The 20,950-nt window shown below is 44.8% G+C and overlaps 1 protein-coding gene across 3 annotated transcripts in view; it reads left to right on the top strand.

Annotated features, from left to right (window-relative positions):
• Positions 1-20,950, top strand: part of KDM4B (lysine demethylase 4B) — a 192,671-nt gene that overhangs the window by 156,955 nt on the left and 14,766 nt on the right. For all 3 annotated transcript variants that reach the window (XR_014003632.1, XM_081177635.1, XM_081177636.1), the window contains exons 13-16: positions 1,700-1,878; positions 14,165-14,378; positions 19,961-20,037; positions 20,294-20,349. Coding sequence is in view for 2 of the 3 variants with exons in the window: in XM_081177635.1 (XP_081033761.1) it covers positions 1,700-1,878; positions 14,165-14,378; positions 19,961-20,037; positions 20,294-20,349 (526 nt within the window). In the remaining variant the exon portion in view is untranslated. The remainder of the gene's footprint in view (positions 1-1,699; positions 1,879-14,164; positions 14,379-19,960; positions 20,038-20,293; positions 20,350-20,950) is intronic.

The following is a 20,950-nucleotide window of genomic DNA, read 5'->3' as shown; positions in this document are numbered from 1 at the left end:
CTCTGGCAGACTGCAGCCCTCCTGCCTATCTCTGACATGAAGACAGCTCTGCCAATCAGGCTTCATTGACTTTGCCACCACAACGTCCCTGGTTGCATTACAATATAGATTAACAGCCAGAAAACTAGCTTTTCCATTCCTTCACAGAATCTGTGCAAGATATCGACATTTTATTCGCTGACAGCTCTCCCCTGAACAATTAGAATGGAGTGAACATTGATTGCATCACAGCACCTCCACAGTCGTCTAGGGGAGAGGTTTGCAGGTGACAGCTGGCAGCAGGTTTTTTTATCCTTTGTATCATTTCTGTTTCTGGTGATAGCTTCACCTCTCTACCCATTGGCTTGCCAGATCTTAGCCAGGAGGCTTCGCCTCCCACCTGAAGGATATTGTCATGAAGCACTGGTACTTCTCAGGGGCTTGAGTCACAGAGCTGTCAAGCCTGGCCACATGGAACTGTGACTTTTCCTGCTCCCCATCAAGGAATTGGCAGCACTTCTGAACTGAGCATCTCTTACCGATATAGACAAGACCACTGTGCATGGGGAGGGAAGCTGGGAAATGAGAGGCCTGCATGGAAGTGTTTGGGGGAACAACACTCTGTGCCGAACAATCCAGACAGATAGTGTGCCAGTTGCTTCCTTCACTTTTTAACCAAGTGCATGCTATACCTGTATACCTGAAGAAGTGTCTCCAGCAGCCTGGAAACTGAGGTCCAGCTCCGACGGCCTTCTGGCAATTCCCTCCTTGTGAGAAGGGAGGTTACAGGGAACCAGGCAGAGGGCCTTCTTGGTAGTGGCACCTGCCCTGTGGGACACCCTCCCATCAGATGCCAGGAAATAGGCATCTGTCTGACTTTTAGAAGACATCTGAAAGCAACCATGCACAGGGAGGTTTTTTAATGTTTTTGTGTTTTAATATTTTGTTGAAAGCCACCCAAAGTGGCTGAGGCAATCCAATCAGATGGGAAGCATAATCATCATTATTGGTAGTAGTAGTAGTAGTAGTACTTTAGAATAGCCCTGCAGAATTCAACCAAAGGGCTGTCTAGCCCAGCATCCTGTTTCCTAAGCAGGACATGAAGTCAGTGGCCCTCTCTCTCCCCCTTGTTGTCTGGCAACTGGTATTCAGAGACATGCGGTTTTGGATTCTAGAGGTAGCTTGTAGCCAGTAATGGCTTCCACACATGGATCCTGAGGCAGCTGACAAAGAGGAGATAAGAACTTCTTCTGATGCACTGAAAAGTTACTGCCTCCTCCATGACATTTTAGGATGGTTTGGAGTTGGACTGCTCCAAGGCTAGCTAACCCCAGCTGATTTCTCTATAGCAGTACTGTGGTTGCTTTTCACTTTATATTTTCTTTTTTTTACAATTATTTTAACCAGCCATTAAGGTTGAGTAGGTCCAGAAGTCTAAGCTTATATTTTTTGATAAACAAAAGTTCATTTAGACTTAGTGTTCAGTTATTTGGTAGGTACATGTTTACAAAAAAGTGTGTGTGTTTATTTCATTAATTGATTGGCTTTTGGATGACTCGCTATCGTGTCTCCTTTACGGCTGAGTGGATTGGTCTTACAAAGTGGGCCATCCCTAGTCATTGTTCCTGCCTCTATACCTAACCCTTTTCTCTCTCACTTTCTCTCTCTCTCTCTCTCTCTCTCTCTCTCTCTCTCTCTCTCTGCTCATCTTGTTCTTTAGAAACCCTCCCATTCTCTGGTGAGGAGGATGTTGGTGACCCGGAGCCCTTGAAGTCCTTGCTTTCCCTGCTGTGGAAAAACAAAGCACCCAACTTTGCTGCCGAGAGACGATTCAATGCTGCTGCAGCATCGACTGAGCCATACTGCGCCATCTGCACCCTCTTTTATCCCTATAATCAGGTAATTCTGCAGCTTCAGTAGAGGAGCAAGCACACAATACCCCAAGGTCCCCTCAATCAGCAAGCAATTTCTTTAAATACCTGTAATCCTTTAGAAAGGTGTGTAAGGGTTTTAGAAAGCTCTTAAGTCCCCTGCGGAAGAACCATAATTCTGGCATGCTTCATCTTTCTAGCTTTGGGTGAAGAACAGTAAGTATGTAGGTGTCTCATCTATTGATATCAACGTTTGAGATGGCAGCTTTCTTCTTGGTCACATTGCATGCCAGCAGTCATGCAGATGGGTGTATGCTTGATTTATTATTACTCACCTCCAGTTCAACTGGTGGTGGTGGTGATGGTGATGATGATAATATCCTCAATATCATTTGTGGGTGACCTCAGTTTGCTTCCAAACTAATAGGCACTTGGTCATCTGATTTCTGATTAGCCCGTTCTAGTCTGCCTTTCCCAGGATACTCAATTCCATTACCCTTCCCAACCATTTCCCCCTTCCAGTTCACATAACCCCACCCTGCCCCAGCAACAGCCTGTGAGCATTCTGTGGCCACTTTCAGGGGAGTTCTCTACCCACATAGGGTTCCTTTCCCTCTAAATCTTTGTTGTACTTCGGCAGGTTTTGGGGTCCCCCAAGCCTGCTGATACCTCCCTCGTTAAAGCCAAAGCAGCAGCACCCCCAAACATACGGATCTACCGTGTCAGCCTTGGCTCTTGACACGTGTCAGATTGAGATGGGCTGCTCCACTTTGTATTGTAGGCGTGTTATACCATTTACTTCGTGTGAAATTTCACTGCAAATGCTAAACTAGCATATCAGGCAGCCAGTCAGGTTCTAGCCCAGCCTTCCTCCCGCTTTGCCAGTTTTTCTTTCTGCAAGTTTGAAAAGCATTTTTTAAAAGTATGCACCTGTAATCAGAAATTGTTCTGTCTACCCCCTCAGTGCTCTAGTGCCTTTTTCTGCTGCACATGCAGACTGCACCTGAGAGGGAGTTGTTTAAAGATGGCCATATTATGGGTCAGTCCTACATACAGGTATCTGACTTCCAGCTGTTCAGAGGAGGAGCTATTTATAGTACCACTATCTCCTTGGCCCTTCAGGTGGCAATCGGTAGTAAAATATTTAAGAGCTACTGATCTTTAAACCATGGCAGGATGTGGAAGAACTTGTTTTTTTTAATTGGCAGGTAACTGAATTGAAGGATGCAATTTAGTGATCATCTGGGGCTCATGCCTCGCTTTGTAGAGCAGGAACTGGAAGGATAGAATGTAACACTCTCTTCTCCATCATGTTGGGTTTAATCTCCCTATCGTCAGGGTAAATAACATATAATATTTGTGTATGTTTTCTGGGCACAGTCCAAGCTTCATTGATTAACAGAAGCGGTTGCTGGCATTTCAAGATTTGGGAAGTTCTGTTTGCGGGGGCGGGGTGGGTGGGTGCTATTTTTTTTCTTGGCAACAGCCAAGTGTTAAGCACTTACTAAATGCACCGCATCTAATCATCACTACCTTTCGTTTCAAAAGTACATTAGGAATCAGACCACGTAGGACATGGGCTCTGGAGGTGGAATAGCTGTAAGCCAAAAGGCCAGCCTAGGCCAGTGCTCTGTCTTCCACAACAACCAACCAGTTATCCAGGGGGAACCAAAAGGAGAGGGATGCAGCAATAGCCATCTTCGCTTGACCTCCAGATTATCAGGGGCCTTAAACTGATTACCTTCAGGTTAATGTAAAAGTTGTTTCCCAGGGATAACCTGCCAAGGAATCCCACTGCATCATATAGTATTCTGGGAAGTTCATTTCACCTGAAGTGGGAACTATGGGAACCAAAAGGAAGTCCTAGCTGCACCCATTGCTCCTCCCCCCACCCCACCCCCACTTCCCACATCATAACACATTGCAGGGAAATGGGTTGCAGGAGGCAAGCTTCAAGGAGGAAAGGCATACAGTGGTGCCTCGCAAGACGAAAAGAATCCGTTCTGTGATTCTCTTCGTCTAGCAGTTTTTCCGTCTTGCGAAGCAAGCCCATTGAAGGATTAGCGGATTAGCGCTATTAGCGGCTATTAGTGGCTTTTAGCGGCTTATCTGCTGATCGGATCAGCTGATAAGCGGCTTAGCGGCTTAGAAAAAGGGGGGGAAGGGAAAAAAACCAGCAGGAACTCGCAAGACATTGTCGTCTTGCGAAGCAAGCCCATAGGAAATTTGTTTTGCGAAGCACCTCCAAAACGGAAAACTCTTTCGTCTAGCGAGTTTTCTGTCTTGCGAGGCATTCGTCTTGCGGGGCACCACTGTATCTACTGTAATAAATCTCCGCAATCATGAGGGTCAACATCCACCCCCAGCCCAGCCCGGCCAAAAAACCTCTGGACACTTGAAGGGACCAAATGCAGGGTGCAAACAAAGTGTTTTTATGTTCCTCTTGTGAGCTCTCTTGAGACCTTAGGTTGGCCACTGCTGGGAACAGGAGCTAGAATAGATGGACTATCAGTCTGATCTAGGAAGACAACACTAGCATTTTATTTATTGGCTTTCTGTGGCACCCTTCAGCTCAGTGACTGACAGACCAGCTTACAATAAAAATCATAAATAGCCAATAAATGACAATGGGTAAATACCGTATTTTTCGCTCTATAACACGCACCCGACCATAACACGCACGTAGTTTTTAGAGGAGGAAAACAAGAAAAAAAATATTCTAAACGAAACAGTGGATGTATGATTTTTGTGGTTCATGCTGTGGCCACAGACATGTGATCTGACGGTGAGTTTGGGGTAGCCCAATGCAAAAATCTTGAGGATCCATGTGATCCATGCTTTGTAACCACGTTTTTGTACCACTGTGGCCCCAGGCAACAGTGAGTGCGTGATTTTTTTGGTGCAAGCTGTAGCCATGGACATGCTATGTGATCTGATGGTGAATTTGGGGTGACCCAGTGCAAAAATCCTGAGGATTCATGTGGATCCGTGCTTTGTAACCAGGCTCTCTGTCCCTCTCTTCTCCCCACTCAGTGGCTCTTCTCCCGCTTTGCTGTTTCAAAGCAGGCCACGGAGGAGGGAAGGAAGGGGAACCATGGATCCCCTGCTCACGACTGCAGCAGACCCCCCCCCCGCCACCCGTAGGCATTCGCTCCATAACACGCACAGACATTTCCCCTTACTTTCTAGGAGGAAAAAAGTGAGTGTTATGGAGCAAAAAATACAGTAAGTTGAATAAAACCAGTGGCTATAACTCCTCGGGAAATAAAAGCAATGGAAAATGAAAAGATCTCTGCTTGGTGCTAAAAGGATATGTACATAGGTGTCAGGCAGGACTCCCCAAAGAGAGAATTCCATAAGCCGAGTAGCCCCGTAAAGGAATATCCTCTCTCTGGTTGCTACCTGCTTCACCTCAGATGCCTCCAAAGATTACTACAGTGCTTGTTGGCTTGATGCAGAAGCAAACACTTCGTTAGATAAACAGGTCCCCAGTTGTGTAGCCTTTCCCAGCCTGGTGCCACAGACATGTCGTTTGACTACCAATCCCATCATCACTGACCATTAGCCATGCTGAAGATGCAGGATCTGAAGATCATCGTGCAGGGAAAGGCTGGTTGAAGGCACTTTGAATTGGGCTCCTAAAATGATCAGGAGCCAGCAGAGGTCTCTCAACACAGACAAGATGCATGTCCATTGACTGGTCCCAGTTAATACTCTAGCAGCTGCATCTTGTACTGTGCAGGACAGTGCACTGCATCCATCCAATCTGGAAGCTGCCAAATAAGTATAAGAATACATATCTATGCTAGTTAGTAAATGGCAGAGTTAAGGACTGTAGTTGTAAGAGTATTTTGCAGAGTTTTGGGTTTTCAAAAGTGATTTTTAACCAGAAAAAACATTTTTTTGTGTTTTATTTCTTAGTTGCCACATGGAGCTTTTGTTTCTGTTGTAAGAGGAGTAACACACCCTTCCTTTCTCAACCTGCTCTTCCAATGCAGAACAGCAAGATAAAAATATACCGTATTTTTCGCTCTATAAGACGCACCAGACCACAAGACGCACCTAGTTTTTGGAGAAGGAAAACAAGAAAAAAAATACTCTGAATCCCAGAAGCCAGAACAGCAAGAGGGATCGCTGCGCAGTGAAAGCAGCAATCCCTCTTGCTGTTCTGGCTTCTGGAATAGCTGCGCAGCCTGCATTCGCTCCATAAGACGCACACACATTTCCCCTTACCTTTTAGGAGGGAAAAGTGAGTCTTACAGAGCAAAAAATACGGTACTTATTTTCCTTTTAAGGATTTTGGCTTTTTGGTTTTCGTTTCGGATTTTTAGGAAACAGGCTTAGATAATTTTACTTTCCTTTTAGAGATTTTGAGAATGTTCTATTTATGGCAGTTTTTCAAATTTTTATTGGGGGGGGGGTGTTTCTTTTTTCATTTTTCTAAAATGAAATGGATAGCAGGAATTCTGTTGTTGAAGGAAGCTTCAAATTACCTAAGCTTGCACAAAGCAATTTCATCCAGTGTAAAAAATGATTAGAAGCCAAATATGATATGAAAGGTATTTTAGAATGTATTGAGAAACAGAAATCCATTGAGGATAGAGCCTCAGAGGAGTGGGAGCAGCAGAATAAATTGGCAGCGTCTATCATTCTGGATGGTTTTTCAGGTGCCCGAATGGTTCACACAGAGAGAGGTGCTATATCAGCTCAGATGATTGAAAATTCGCAAAAAGCATTTGATTAGCAAGGAAGCATTCACGCCGTGCCTGGGTGAGGTATTTATTTAATTTAAAGCTTGAATCCAAGAAGGACCAACAGTCACATGATAGTGTTCCTATCAATTATTGAAAAGCTAGAAATTTCACAATACAAAATGGATGAGGAACAGAAAGTTTGCAATTTCCTGGGGACACCAGGACCTAAATTTCAAACAATTGCAACTCTTGTGGGTTATAAGCCAAACTTAACGCTAGGAAATGCGATTGGGCACCCGAAATAGGAATATGTAGAGAAAAGAGCAAACTCTTCAGCCAGCAGTGTAAGACGCAGTGACTCAACTCTGTGTCCCAAAGGAGAGCCAAGGCTACAACCAGAAAAATGGTTTGCTTCAAGTGCTACAAAGAGGGACACATCTCCAGATTTTTTGAAGCCGTGAATTCAGGAAAATCCCCTGCATTTAAGCAAGCAAGCCAAAATAAGGGGAGCAAAGAAAAAGTGTTGTCTTTTGCAAGGGAAGAATCTAACTGTAAACAGTTGTGGCACAAAATCAAATAGATGGTTAACCGATTTGGGTGTTCTTTGCAATCGAGTTATGATAATAATTTCTTTGGAGGCATTAATAATATTAACCCATTAATGGATTGCAATATTCCCATAAAGGTATCTAGTGCAAGTTCAGGAAGCTTAAATTACAAGCGAAACAATCAATTGAGAGAGAATGTTGCATGTTGAACTGCAACATGCTTAGTGTGTCTACGCTGGACAGAAAAGGTTTCTGTGTGCAATTCGAAAATGGAAAATGCTGGGTAAACGAATGCATATTAGTTCCAACATGGTGTATAAACATAGATCTAAGGGAGGACTTGGAATGCCAAACTTACAATTCTGCTATACGGCATTTCAAATTAAATCACTAATTCCACTGATTAGGGGCCGAATTGAACTATCCCCTTCCATGCCACTATTCCAAGCACTTTCCTTCTTAAAACTATCAGATTTGGAGATAAAGGGAATTGATAACCCTTTTCTAAAAAGAGCAGTTATGACAAAAATCAAAGGAAAATGTTGGCCACTGTTGGCCAAAAATCAAAGGAAAATGAACCGTCTCCATTAATTCCCTTTCTAGACCATCCCACCTTTATGCAAGAAGACAAATATTGGCAATATAAAGAATGGGGAAACGGGCATATATAGAATTCGAGACCTAATATACAAAGACAAAGCAAAAATGAAAGAAAGGCTAAAGGGTAAGCTAAAAGACCTACATCCTAATTGGCTTCAACTTCTCCAGTGCTGCTCATTTGCAAAACATATAGAAGAAAGGGGGGGGGGAGGATTTCATTCCCTCACAATATTTGAATCAAAGTATATTGAAACCAAAGTATATTGGTTTCATTGATCTGTAGTATACTTGCGGAACACAAATTGGGGAATGCAAAGAAATTAATGTCATTGAGTGGGATGGCATATGGAGGACCTCACCCTTAAGAACTATCTCATCTCACCTTCAAGAAGCTTCTCTGAAGGTCATTCTCAGGTGGCATTGTACTCTGGTTCATCTAGCCAAAAACAGTAAACCCCTCTGGGCAATGTATATAGGACATAATATTGAATGGGCAGGATGGGAAAGGTTGTGGAATGTCGATTTGAAATTTACAACGTGTGGTGCGATAAAATGAAATGAAATGAAAATTATGTATAGATGGTATCTGACTCCCAGTAAATTAGCAAAAAATGCGTAAGTCTGAATCCAATATCTGTTGGAAATGTAAAGAGAAGGGAGGTACCTTTTTCCAAATGTGGTGGTCATGTAAGGTAGCAAAAGCTTTTTGGGAAATGATTTATAAATGAGTTGGGGGAAAATGTTGAAGATCACTTTTGTTAAAAAAACCCCAGTAGCTTTGCTTTTAGGTATAATTGGTGGAGAGGTACCCAAAGAACAGGAAGAATATATATTTATGTATGCTACTATGGCTGCCCGAATGATTTATGCCCAGAGATGAAAAGAGGAAACAGTTACAACGAAGGAAGACTGGCAATTGAAATTGATGGAGTATGCAGAAATAGTGAAACTTACCAGAAGAATAAGAAACCAAGAAAAGAGACTTTTTAAAACAGAATGGGAAATTACTGACTGTTTGAAGATGTGTTGTAAACAAAGCATTAGCAGGATTGACATAAACATGTGCAGTAAGAAATAATTAAGAGGGAATACAAAGGGAATATTAGTAAAGAAGTTTGAACTGGATATGCAGTAACAAAAAGATGTAAGCTAAGTAACTGCAGAAAGGAGAGAGATGTGGATTGATTATGTAAAGACCTAAGTTTTTTTCTGTTAAAATATTTATAAAATGAGAATATGAAAAATAAAATTTTAAACAAAAACAATAAACCCCTATCGCCGCATTTGATGAAGGTGTTGTGGGAACCCTGCAACATATTTTCATGCTTGCTGGGAAGAAGAAGAGGAGGAGGAGGAGGAGGAGATTTTTATAGCGCCCTATAGGTCTCAGGGCTGTTCATAGGATAAAATCACAATATAGAAACTCAAAATACATAATCGAAACAAAAACAACCTAATAACCCCCACTCCAACACATTTTAAAAGGGCATTGGATGTCAATCAGCCAAAGGAACGTTTTTGCCTGGTTACGGAGTTATGGACTTAAGAACAGGAAAGGTCAGCGCAAGACATATGGTTCATTTTGATGAGCCCAGCAGAGCTGATAAGAGAGGAGCGGTAATAGATTATTCTGAGCAGTCCGAGGAAGACACACAGGACCTCATATACTTTCCTGAATGATATATAACAGTTCATATCTGCCTTCTGCTACCGCACCACCTGGCACAGATGATGAACAGGAGGAAGAAGCAGAGGAGCAGATTCCAAGTAGCACTACTGCCAGAAGGGATGAGATGGAGACTGATGACGAGATGCCTAAACAGGAGGGTGAAGAGAATGCAGATGTGGCTGCAGAGCCCAAAGGTCAGTTGTTAGTTGAGACCCAACAAAGGTATCCTGGCTCCACGACTGTCCTACATTGCAAGGTTGGCATGTCCCCTAGAACCTTCCACCTGGCCACTGAAGCTTGCCTGTGGAAGGATGCTGCACAGGAGGAGTTTGATGCACCAGAACAAGACCTGGACCCTCACCAAGCTGCTGCTTGGGAAGAAGGCAATTGGAAGCAAGTGAGTATTTAAGGTGAGGCAGGGTGCAGAAGGGTAAGTCGAGCACTACAAAGCAAGACTTGTAGCAAAAGGCTACTCGTAAATGTATGGAGAGGACTTGGATGGTACTTTCACACCTGTGGTGAGGTACACCGCCATTAAACTGCTTTTAAACATAAAGGTAAAGGAACACCTGATCATCAGGTCCAGTCATGACCGACTCTGGGGTTGCGGCGCTCATCTCGCTTTATTGTCTGAGGGAGCCGGTGTACAGCTTCCGGGTCATGTGGTCAGCATGACTAAGCCGCTTCTGGCGAACCAGAGCAGCTCACGGAAATGCCGTTTACCTTCCCGCCAGAGCAGTACCTATTTATCTACTTGCACTTTGACGTGCTTTCGAACTGCTAGGTTGGCAGGAGCAGGGACCGAGCGACGGGAGCTCACCCTGTCGCGGGGATTCGAACCGCCAACCTTCTGATCGGCAAGTCCTAGGCTCTGTGGTTTAACCCACAGCGCTACCCACGTCCCACTGCTTTTAAGCATACTAGCTTCTAAACAAATGGATGTGAGACATATAAAAACTGCATTTTGGCATAGCAGAATCTCAAAGAACAGCCCAAAGGTTTCGTCAAGCCAAAGGAAGTTCATCTAGTGTGCAGGCCTCAGAAGGGCTTTATGGAATGAAACAAGCTGCAAACACATAGAATGAGAAGTGGCACAGCATGCTCAAACAGCCAGGATATACTCGAGGTCACACAGACAAGTGTTTGTACTCCAAATGAAAAAATGGACAATTTTCTTATGTTTTGGCATTTGTGGGCAACTTGATCATTACAACTAAAAATTTCCAAGACAGTTTCCAAGTCATGAGGCACTTAGCCAAGGATGTGAAGGTGAAAAATCTTGGGGAAATTTCCTATTACCTAGGTGTCCAAATTGAAAGAAAGGAAGATGGATCTTATCTTCGAAGTCAAAAGCAGGTGGTCATTGAATTGCTTGACAGCCTGAATCTGCAAGAAGCCAACCCAGTAACCATACCAAGGATTTCTGACTTCCTATAGAGTTGAAATGAATCTAAACTCTTACCAGACAACAACCAGTACAGGTCAGCAATAGGGAAACTTTTATACCTGACCATGACAATGAGACCAGACATTGCAAATGTCGTGGGAATCCTGAATAGGAAAGTGAGTTCCCCCACCAGGATGGATTGGACTGTTGTGAAGAGAGTTTTCAGATACCTAAAAGGGAACCATGAATTGTAAACTTAAGCTGCCAACAGATTGCAATCCATAACTAGTAGGTTACACAGATGCTGATTTGGCAGGAGACACTAAGGATTACAAGTCAACAGGTGGGTTCCTCTTTTTGTTTAGAAATTATCCATTTCTTGGGGCAGTTATAAGCAGAAATGTAGCTTTGTCTACCACAGAGTTAAGATTATCTAGCTGCAACTGAAGGATGCAGAGAACTAGCTTGAATCAGCCAACTGACTATGGACTTTGGTTTGGGACTGAAGAAGCCTATTTGATTGAAGACAACCAAAGCTGTTTTAAGCTGTTGTAGAGCAAGAAATTCTACATGAGAACCAAGCACATTAGGGTTGAGTAGCGCTATGTGTGCAACACGATAAAATGGACTTGTTGAATTGGCCTATTGCCAAACCAAGGAGATGACAGTGGACATTCTTACCAACCCTTATCGAGCTACTGAGAGGCAGCTTTGAGAACTTTCGAGTCAAGACACTGGATGGTTTAACGAAATTGTGCATGCAATTGTTAAATTTTCCTGAGAGGGGGTTTGTTTGTAGGAGTTTTTGCAATCAGACAAAACCATGCATATCTGTTCTAGTCGGTAAAGGGACATGGAATTTCATGCTTGCTCCTGGGGCTTCAGTTTCTTCATAATGAATTGATGGTTCTCCCAATGCTGGCCTCAGTTTGTGCCCACCTACCCTTTGCACATGGGTAAACACTATTTAAAAACCAAAGTTTCACAGTGAAAATGTGTTGTTGTGGGGGCATGAGAACTTTCCTGATTTCCCCCGCTGTCGGAAAATGGAGTGTGTCTCCCTAGCAGTGCACAGTGCTGCTCTGCAGTGAACTTATAAGGAGACTTGGTCTCTGTTTAATCCTTTGTCCCTTGGTGCTGGTTTTGCTACCAGAAGCCTTGAGGTGCCCTTCTGGAGAGAGAATCCTGCTGAAGGAGCAGGAGACAGCTGCAAGGAAGTGGGGGAGGAATGGCGAGTCTTGCTTTTAGTCTGTCTCCTTATGCATCTCTGTCTCTTCCATCCCTTCCCCCAAAACCCTTTTCAAAGGATGTTTGGCAAGTGGTGTATTTGGGTGATACAGATCCCTTTGGGGAAAGGAAAATAGCAACAAATGTGACTCATAGCTTCACTGTTCTTGTGGGATGAGCAGTGGTTCCTTTCTCTGCTCTCATTCGCTTGAAATAAATTCATTTTTTCCCTCAAGGACAGAAAGGAAAAGCTGCCCCAAACAAGTTCTGTTTCCCTTTGTCTTGCCTCGTTGTGGCATAGCAGGCACTGAAACGGAGGCAAGAACCCTCCTGGACTCCACACCATTTCACTGCCCCGCCACCAAAGTAGTTAACAGGGCTAGCTAATCCATATGAAGTGATCTTGAATAAGCTCACTGCGTGGGAAAAATTAGGATGCCAGGCTAGTTGGGAACACAGAGAGTCAAGACATGGTGGTTGTTCCTGATTGATGATCACAGTACAAGTATATGATCATACACATGTTGCATTAAATTCATGTCCCCTTTCTTAATGTCCTGTTCTCTCCCCAAAACCTGCTTCTCTGTCATAACTCCTTCAGAAAACAGCAGCAGGTAACCCTTTCTGCATTTCCACCTACCTGTGAACCTCCTTTGCTCCTTCCTCTGAGCGTGATGGGGCAAATGCTTTGCAGTGCTGGCCATGCAGTTAGCATCAAATAAATGTTGAATTGATGTTTCTCAAGTCTAATGAGACACTGCCCCTGCTTAAGCCTGCCAGGTTGCTCATTCCTCTGTCTCCTCCCTGAAGGCTCATTACTGGATCTGCCCACCCAGCTTCTCCACCCCACCCCCTTTCATGTTTCCTCCCTCCCTTGCTCATCCATCTCCTACAAAACCTACCATGTCCTTTTCCTTCTCCTCCTCCCCACCTCCTCCCCCATATTCTTTATCTGCAGCACATCCTGCGGCCACCATGAACCCTTGATTTTTTCCAGTGGTTCCACTGAAATTGGGGGATGTGTCAGCTGCAGCTTTTCATAGGTCTGGCACCAAGAAGTCGTGATAAACTGTTTGCATCCTCTTCCCCACGAGTGCACCGTTGGGTGGGGCTACTCCTTAGTTTAAGAAATGTCACATCAATTAGAATCTCATGTTAAGCTGACACACAACTTTACAGGATTTTAAAATTGTATTCTTCCTTAGTTTTTCAATGTGAGTCACTTCAGCTCAATTCAGATCTCAAGGGAAACCATGTTTTCCTCCAGTGTGAATTTCCCCACTGTGTCATTTCGCTGGTGCCATAGCTGGGGGGGGGGGGGCGCTAGCTGGGTTTTTTGCCTCGGGTGAAGCCTCCAGAGGAGCACCATTGAGGCTCCCAGTCTGTGTGTGTATGCAAATGCACATGCAGGTGTGTGTGCATCTTTGACCCGCATGAAAATAAAACCTATTTTTGCCCCAGTTTAGCTCGCTGCCTGTCCCATCTCCTTGTGACTGGAATAAAGGAGATTCAACCAAACCACAGCTTCCTGAGGAGCAATGGGTCAGTGCGACTGGCTGTCAACTAGAAGATTGGTGATTCGAGGCCCCCACCCCAGGGACAGTTGTGGGCAGTATTCCTGCATTGCAGGGGATTGGACTAGATGACCATCAGGGTCCCTTCCAGCTCTACAATTCTTCGAGATTTACACCTGAGCTCAGCTGTGGTTTGTCTAGCTCTAGTTAGTGAGTAAACCAGATCATGAGACCACAGTTGGATATTGTCTTCTCTCTAACCAGAGTTTAAACAAACTGAAGATCCCCAAGTTCAGACGGCATGGGGAACTAGAACTTGTTTAAAATGGTTATCAAGCGTTTCCCATCTCCTTGTAGCTGCAAAAGAGAAGAGGTGTGAACATGTGAACCCGAGGCTCACTGCAGCTCGTTCACATCGGGGGAAACAGGCTTTCTGTTACATCTGAACCCAGGACTTTGAGTTGTTGTGTGGTGAATGAGACAGATAAGTAATGTAAATCGAATCAGTTGTATGGAGTTGCATTGTCTCCATGGCAAAAGGGAATGAACTGTAAAGCAAAGGGGGCTTGATATGTGATCATCAGAGGTTGGCTTTTCTATTTAATTGCTTTCCAGACTCTCTGGATGATGAGCAAGCTCTACTCAGTAGTAATTTGTATCCCCCCCTTCTTGTAGTTGGAAAAAGAGAGAGCCACAGTCGCCCCTGGAGAAAGCTCCTCGCTCCAGCCACCTCTGAAATACGAGCAGAAGACCAAGCCTCTGATTCCTGAGATGTGCTTCACCTCAAGTGGCGAAAACACGGAGCCCCTCCCTTCCAGCTCCTACACCGGAGAGGATGGAAGCAGCCCCTTGATTTCCTGTGCCAGGTGCTGCCTGCAGGTCCATGCCAGTAAGTCTACGCTGAGATTCTCTGTATTTTGGGCCCAGCCCTTCCTTTTTGGTGGCATCAGAACTTCTGCCGGTCCTTCCCCCTTCTGCCTTGCAGCATTGCATTAGACGAAAACACCCTCCACCTGTTGCTGCAGCACAGGTTGCCTGGTAAGAACAGGAGGGATGTAGATTTCCAAGGAGGTCTGTGTGTGCTTAGAACTAGAACTGCCTTTCTCTGGCTTTCATTGCCTCCTCCCTCAGCCATCACAAAGCATAGAGGCATCGAAAGCTGCCTTAGATCAGGTTTGTCCACATAGCCTGGGTTGGGCCACTGTGGCTGGCAGAGAGGTCTGTGTCTTGTAGACACAGAGAGGTCTTGTTTCCTGAAATGCAAGGGGGTTGGACTAGCTGACGCGGCAGCTAAAAAAGCCAATGCAATTCTGGGCTGCATCAATAGGAGTATAGCATCTAGATCAAGGGAAGTAATAGTGCCACTGTATTCTGCTCTGGTCAGACCTCACCTGGAGTACTGTGTCCAGTTCTGGGCACCACAATTCAAGAAGGACACTGACAAACTGGAACGTGTCCAGAGGAGGGCAACCAAAATGGTCAAAGGCCTGGAAACGATGCCTTATGAGGAACGGCTAAGGGAGCTGGGCATGTTTAGCCTGGAGAAGAGGAGGTTAAGGGGTGATATGATAGCCATGTTCAAATATAGAAAAGGATGTCACCTAGAGGAGGGAGAAAGGTGGTTTTCTGCTGCTCCAGAGAAGTGGACACGGAGCAATGGATCCAAACTACAAGAAAGAAGATTCCACCTAAACATTAGGAAGAACTTCCTGACAGTAAGAGCTGTTCGACAGTGGAATTTGCTGCCAAGGAGTGTGGTGGAGTCTCCTACTTTGGAGGTCTTTAAGCAGAGGCTTGACAACCATATGTCAGGAGTGCTCTGATGGTGTTTCCTGCTTGGCAGGGGGTTGGACTCGATGGCCCTTGTGGTCTCTTCCAACTCTAGGATTCTATGATTCTAGAAGACCCTCAGGATCCCTTCCAACTCTACTATTCTATGCTTGCACTTTCTACCTGATATTTCCAAATGGAGATGCCAGGAACCAGCCCTGTGATCTTCTGTCGGCAGAGCAAGTGCTCTGCCACTTACGCTATGCTCCTTCTCCCATCCTGTAACGTAATGTCACTCTTTTGTCTTCAACCGATTGTCCTTCATCTTTCTGACCTCTGGTTAAATGTTTGTCAACCATGAGCCTTTCTCCTGCTGCTGCCTTGTTTCTTCTCTGTGAAGTTGGCTCAATTATTTCTTGAAGCTATACCCTGCCGCCCCTCACCTGTCTGCTCAGGCTGGCTGTCAGTGAACACAAGCAGCATTTCACAGACTCTGTTTCATGTTCTTTGGGAGCCTCATGACTACTGAGACTTGAATCTATTAGTATTGTTGTTGCTGCTGTTGTTATTATTAATATCCCACCCATCTGGCTGGGTTTCCCCAGTCACTCTGGGCAGCTTACACCACCTAAAAAATTGTAAAGCATTAAACATTAAAAAATTTCCAATACAGGGTTGCCTTCAGATGTCTTCTAAAAGTCAGATAGTGGTTTACCTTGACATCTGATGGGACGGTGTCCCACAGGGCAGGCGCCACTGCTGAGAAGGTCCTCTGCCTGGTTCCCTGTAACCTCACTTATTGCAGTGAGGGAACTGCCAGAAGGCCCTCAGCACTGGATCTCAGTGTCTGGGCTGAATGATTGGGGTGGAGACGCTCCTTCAGGTATACTGGGCCAAGGCCATTTAGGGCTTTAAAGGTAAGCACTAACACTTTGAATTGTGCTCAGAAACGTACTGGGAGCCAGTGTAGGTCTTTCAGTGTAGGTCTTCAGTGTAGGTCAGGTCTGGTGTTATGTGGTCTCAGCGGCCAATGCCAGTCACCAGTCTAGCTGCTACATTCTGGATTAGTTGTAGTTTCCGGGTCACCTTCAAAGGTAGCCCCACGTAGAGCTCATTGCAGTAGTTCAAGCGGGAGATAACCAGAGCATGCACCACTCTGGCGAGACAGTCTGCGGGCAGGGAGGGTCTTAGCCTGCGTACCAGATGGAGCTGGTAAACAGCTGCCCTGGACACAGCTCCGTGGACAGCTATCAGTTCAAAATGACTCCCAGGCTGCACACCTGGTCCTTCAGGGGCACAATTACCTCATTCAGAACCAGGGGTCCCCCCACCCCCTGTCCCCCTAAAACAATACTTCTGTCTTGTCAGGATTCAGCCTCAATAGCCACCATCCATCCTCCAAAAACCTCCAGACAATTCATTAATGTACCTATTCCTTGAATCACAAGGTATAACACAGACTGTGACATCTTTGGGGATAGCTATCCATGTTTTGGCCAGTTTGTGTTTAAACACCAGGACGTAAACTGGAGACAAGGGAAAATACAGTTAGAAATATGAAGAAGAGCTGTGGAAGGGACATGGAAGAGACTTAAGGGCCTCGGATATTAGGATACCAGGTTAATGCGCCAGATCGATGGGACAATGAGGACTGACAAAGCCCGGGACCAGGAGGAAGGGACGCTGGATGATGATTGGATTTGTTTTTATTTCCTTTTTTCACTACTAGGACTGTTTTACAAAATTGATGAATGTTAGAAAAATGTTGGAATGAAATTACTTGGCTTTAGTAAAAATGTTTAAAGAATTATGCAAGAATATTATGGTTATGAGAAGTTGGTAAAAAATAAGATTTAAGTTTCAGATGCTCAAGCCTCCCCTCTGATGTTTTCTGTTTATAGATTGGGCTCCTGGCAAGACAGTATCTATTAGAGGAGAGTCCATTATTTTATTGGGTCTTTTCCCCCCTCTGACACATCCATTATAGGCCGGCCTCCTTCAAAGCTTTCAGCCTGAGCAGAATGGTTAATTTGGAAGGCAGAGAAGGTCTAGGAAGGACAAGGGAAAGTTTCTGAAACATCTCTTTTTTATTAAAGGTTTCTTAGTTTTCAAAAATATGTGCATTGTCTCTTTTTTCCAAGTTGTGTTTTCTGTGATCAGTTTCCTTCGTTGTGAGACATTAGTGTTCGGTTGGGAAGGAAAGAGCGGGAGGGTGAAATGGCGAGTGGGGTGAGAATGCTTCTATTTTTCTACTTAGTGTATGTGTGGGGTTTTGTGTCAGCATCACTTGTATTCGTTCTCTTACTATTTGCTTGTTACATTTCCTTGGTGGTGAGAGAGGTTGGGGATGGCCAAGGGTGTGGTTGGTTGTCTTTGGTTGGCTGTAGTGAGATTTGCTTACGTGTGTGAGTGTGGGGTGTATGTGTGGATTTTTGGATCAGGTTAGCAAGGTTGATTCCTCCTGTGCTGCTCCCTCCCCATGAATCCACAGTCTATACAGTCCCTGCATCTGTACACACCCCACCAGAGTCATAAGAGACGTACAGTGGTGCCTCGCAAGACGAAAAGAATCCGTTCCGTGATTCTCTTCGTCTAGCGGTTTTTTCGTCTTGCGAAGCAAGCCCATTGACGGATTAGAGGATTAGCGCTATTAGCGGCTTTTAGTGGCTTTTAGCAGCTTATCAGTTTATCGGATCAGCTGATAAGCGGCTTAGCGGCTTAGAAAAAGGGGGGGAGGAAAAAAACCCCGCAGGAACTCGCAAGACATTTTCGTCTTGCGAAGCAAGCCCATAGGAGATTCGTTTTGCAAAGCACCTCCAAAACGGAAAACTCTTTCGTCTAGCGAGTTTTCCATCTTGTGAGGCATTCGTCTTGCGGGGCACCACTGTATTCTATACCAGCCCATGGCTCTCCAGAAGGGACCGTATGGGAAGGAGATATGGCTGCCTTGCCGTAACTCAGAACAGGAGCACTTTGCACTGCGGCATTTTGTTGCAGGTTTCACCGGTTTTACTAGTTCCATAAGAGATATCTGAACTCAGGATATAAAATGCAGTTATTTGTCATACTTTGAAATGTTCAAGAATGGTCACAATCCATCTAATCTAGCCAGGCTCTTTTTTTCCATACCATTTAAGAAGCAGAGCTCGAAAACCACACTGTGGTTGTTGCAAACACTCCCCCCCGCCCCGCCCCGCACAATCAATACTTCCTTATTGTCTCTCTCCCTTTGTTTGCATTTTGTTTTTAGTTTGCATCTTTCAAAAAATTCATCTGCTCTTCCAAAAGACCTATTCTTCCATCCTCTCCCCAAATACAGAAGCATATTTTCCTGTGCTCTCTTGAAGCAAGAAATCGATGTTGAAATTTCACAGTCTCTTCACACAGCTCTTTTGGACTCCATAAATATTTTAATTAAAGACAACAGTTTCCATTTTGCTTTCCTGATCAGCTTTCTGAAGGTGTGACAACCGAGGTCTTTCTTTTTCACAAGGTCTAGATTAAATCTTCTGCCTCCCCTGCCCTGGTGTGTGTGTGTGTGTGTGTGTGTGTGTGTGTGTGAGAGAGAGAGAGAGAGAGAGAGAGAGAGAGAGAGAGAGAGAGACTTCAAGGAGACTATGGGCTTTACATTATTGACTTAACCACTGCCCCATCCTTTCCCTTATGGGGATTATATCTGCCTCTGTTAAGTAGCTGCCTTTTATGTAACTCAAAAGGCTTCAGCATTACCTGAAGGTTTATTCTCTCCCCATCACCGAGATTGTAGAAATAAAGTATTAAAGCACCTCACCCAAATATCCTGTTGAAAGAGAGAGAGTGGCCGTGCCTTACTTGGAGCCTTTCACTTTGCTTTGGCCCTTCTCCTAGAGTTAAATCATGTAGAACCAGAGTGGGGAACCAGCAGCATCCGAAAGCCATACAGACTTGTCTGTTAGCCATGGAGACTGAGGCTAAAGGGCCACTGGATCAGTGGCAGAGTTAGCTGCATGGATGCCCGGAGCTGTGGCCATGCCGTGCACCCGGGGCAAGCTGCACGGGTTGGGGGGGCAATGTGCCCCCCCCGCGGTGTGCTTTTTTGACACCCCCCCTCAGAGATGACACCCAGGGTCGGCCTTCCCCACCCCTGATGTAAAGCGGGTGTTTTAACTCATTGTGTGCACAGGGTCGAAGGGCCTGCCTCCTCTTTTATATATTAATTATGAAATGCCCTTGTAAATTTCTTTTCTGTCCATCTGAAGTGCAGAGATGTGCGTAGAGCACCAGTGGTGGCTGCTTCTCAGCTGCAGAACTCTCCTATCCCGAGGGAGGGCCAATGTCCTAGCTTTTGAGCTTCTTGCAAAAGCGTTGTGAAATGTTTTTTTTATTTGGTCTAGCATTTAGAGGGGAAGATTTTGGATGGTAGGGAGGAGAGAAGGCATAGTATTCATCTTTTGTCTCTTTTTATTAGGTGTGTTATTCATATCTTGTTCTGAGCACCAGAAATGAGTGAGCTAGGCATGCGGATAATTCATTAGCTGAGCTTTGTGCACAAGATGGTTTTCCCTTCCTCTCTCTGAGCCTCTGGTTTTACTAAGATGGTTTCCTGCATTACTCCCATGGCATCAATTCTGCTCCTCGAAGAGCCAAAATGTGAAATATGCGCCTGGATTTTTAGTGTTGCTTTCTATTTATTTCAACCTGATGCTTTTCTATTTGTCACAGGTTGCTATGGGATACATCCTGACATAGTGAATGAAGGCTGGACCTGTTCCCGGTGCTCAGCCAATGCATTGCTAGCGGTAAGTCAAGCCTTTTTGGAGGTGGCCAAAAGGACATTGGGGCAAGGCTATAATGTGCACGTCCCAATTTAGGGTTCAAGCTTAACTTCACAACCATGTGGGCTATAAACATACTGCTTGCTTGTTTTGTTTTAAAAGATTCCCCAGATGCTACAGCAATAGACATGCCCCTAGTATGAAACGTTTGGACTCTTCCTTGAAATGCCTTTTTTCTTCTTTAATTGCTAACCTATTTTTTTCAATATTGTGCCTGTAGGATTGCTGTCTTTGTAATCTCAGGGGAGGAGCCCTTCAAAGGACCACAGATGGAAGGTATATAGAATAAAAATATATATATATTATTTGCATTCCTCGGAATCCACCAGGATTTTATAAGTTTATAACAAGATCCTCAAAATCCCATTGCTATGGCTACCTTTCTAGGTGGACTTGGATTTGTTATTTCCATTTGCAAAGTCTCTTGGCTGGTTTAGGCTACCTTAATCTGTGTGAGGCGCCCCCCCCCATGCCTTTTTAACTCTTCAGGGAGATTTTGCAGCTAAGCTTTCTGTTTAATATTTCTGTTTTGCATTTTTATTTTAAAGTTAGTGGCGCTGTGGCTTAGCAGTGGCAGGGCCATTTTCTTCCTTCCCCAGGGACGATGGGGAGGGGTTAAGCAGGGGAAAGGGCCATTCTCCAGAACTAGGCTGGGGGAGCTGTGGCCCTCTGTATGTTCTTGAATGATAATTCTCGTCTCCCCTGAGCGTTGGCCGCGCAGGCTGAGGCTGGGAGTTGGGAGTCCGACAGCATATGCAGGGCCTCATGTTCCCTATTTCATGCTTTAGAGACTTCTCCCAAAACTTTGAGAAATAAATGTTGCAGGCATTCAACTAGTGAATTCTGAAGTGAGACAGGCTGAGGCACAACACACCCC

This window comes from Podarcis bocagei (genome assembly GCF_964188305.1).
Source record: "Podarcis bocagei genome assembly, chromosome: 18".
In the NCBI taxonomy this organism is placed as follows: Eukaryota; Metazoa; Chordata; class Lepidosauria; order Squamata; family Lacertidae; genus Podarcis; species Podarcis bocagei.
This window is presented reverse-complemented; position numbering and strand designations above follow the sequence as displayed.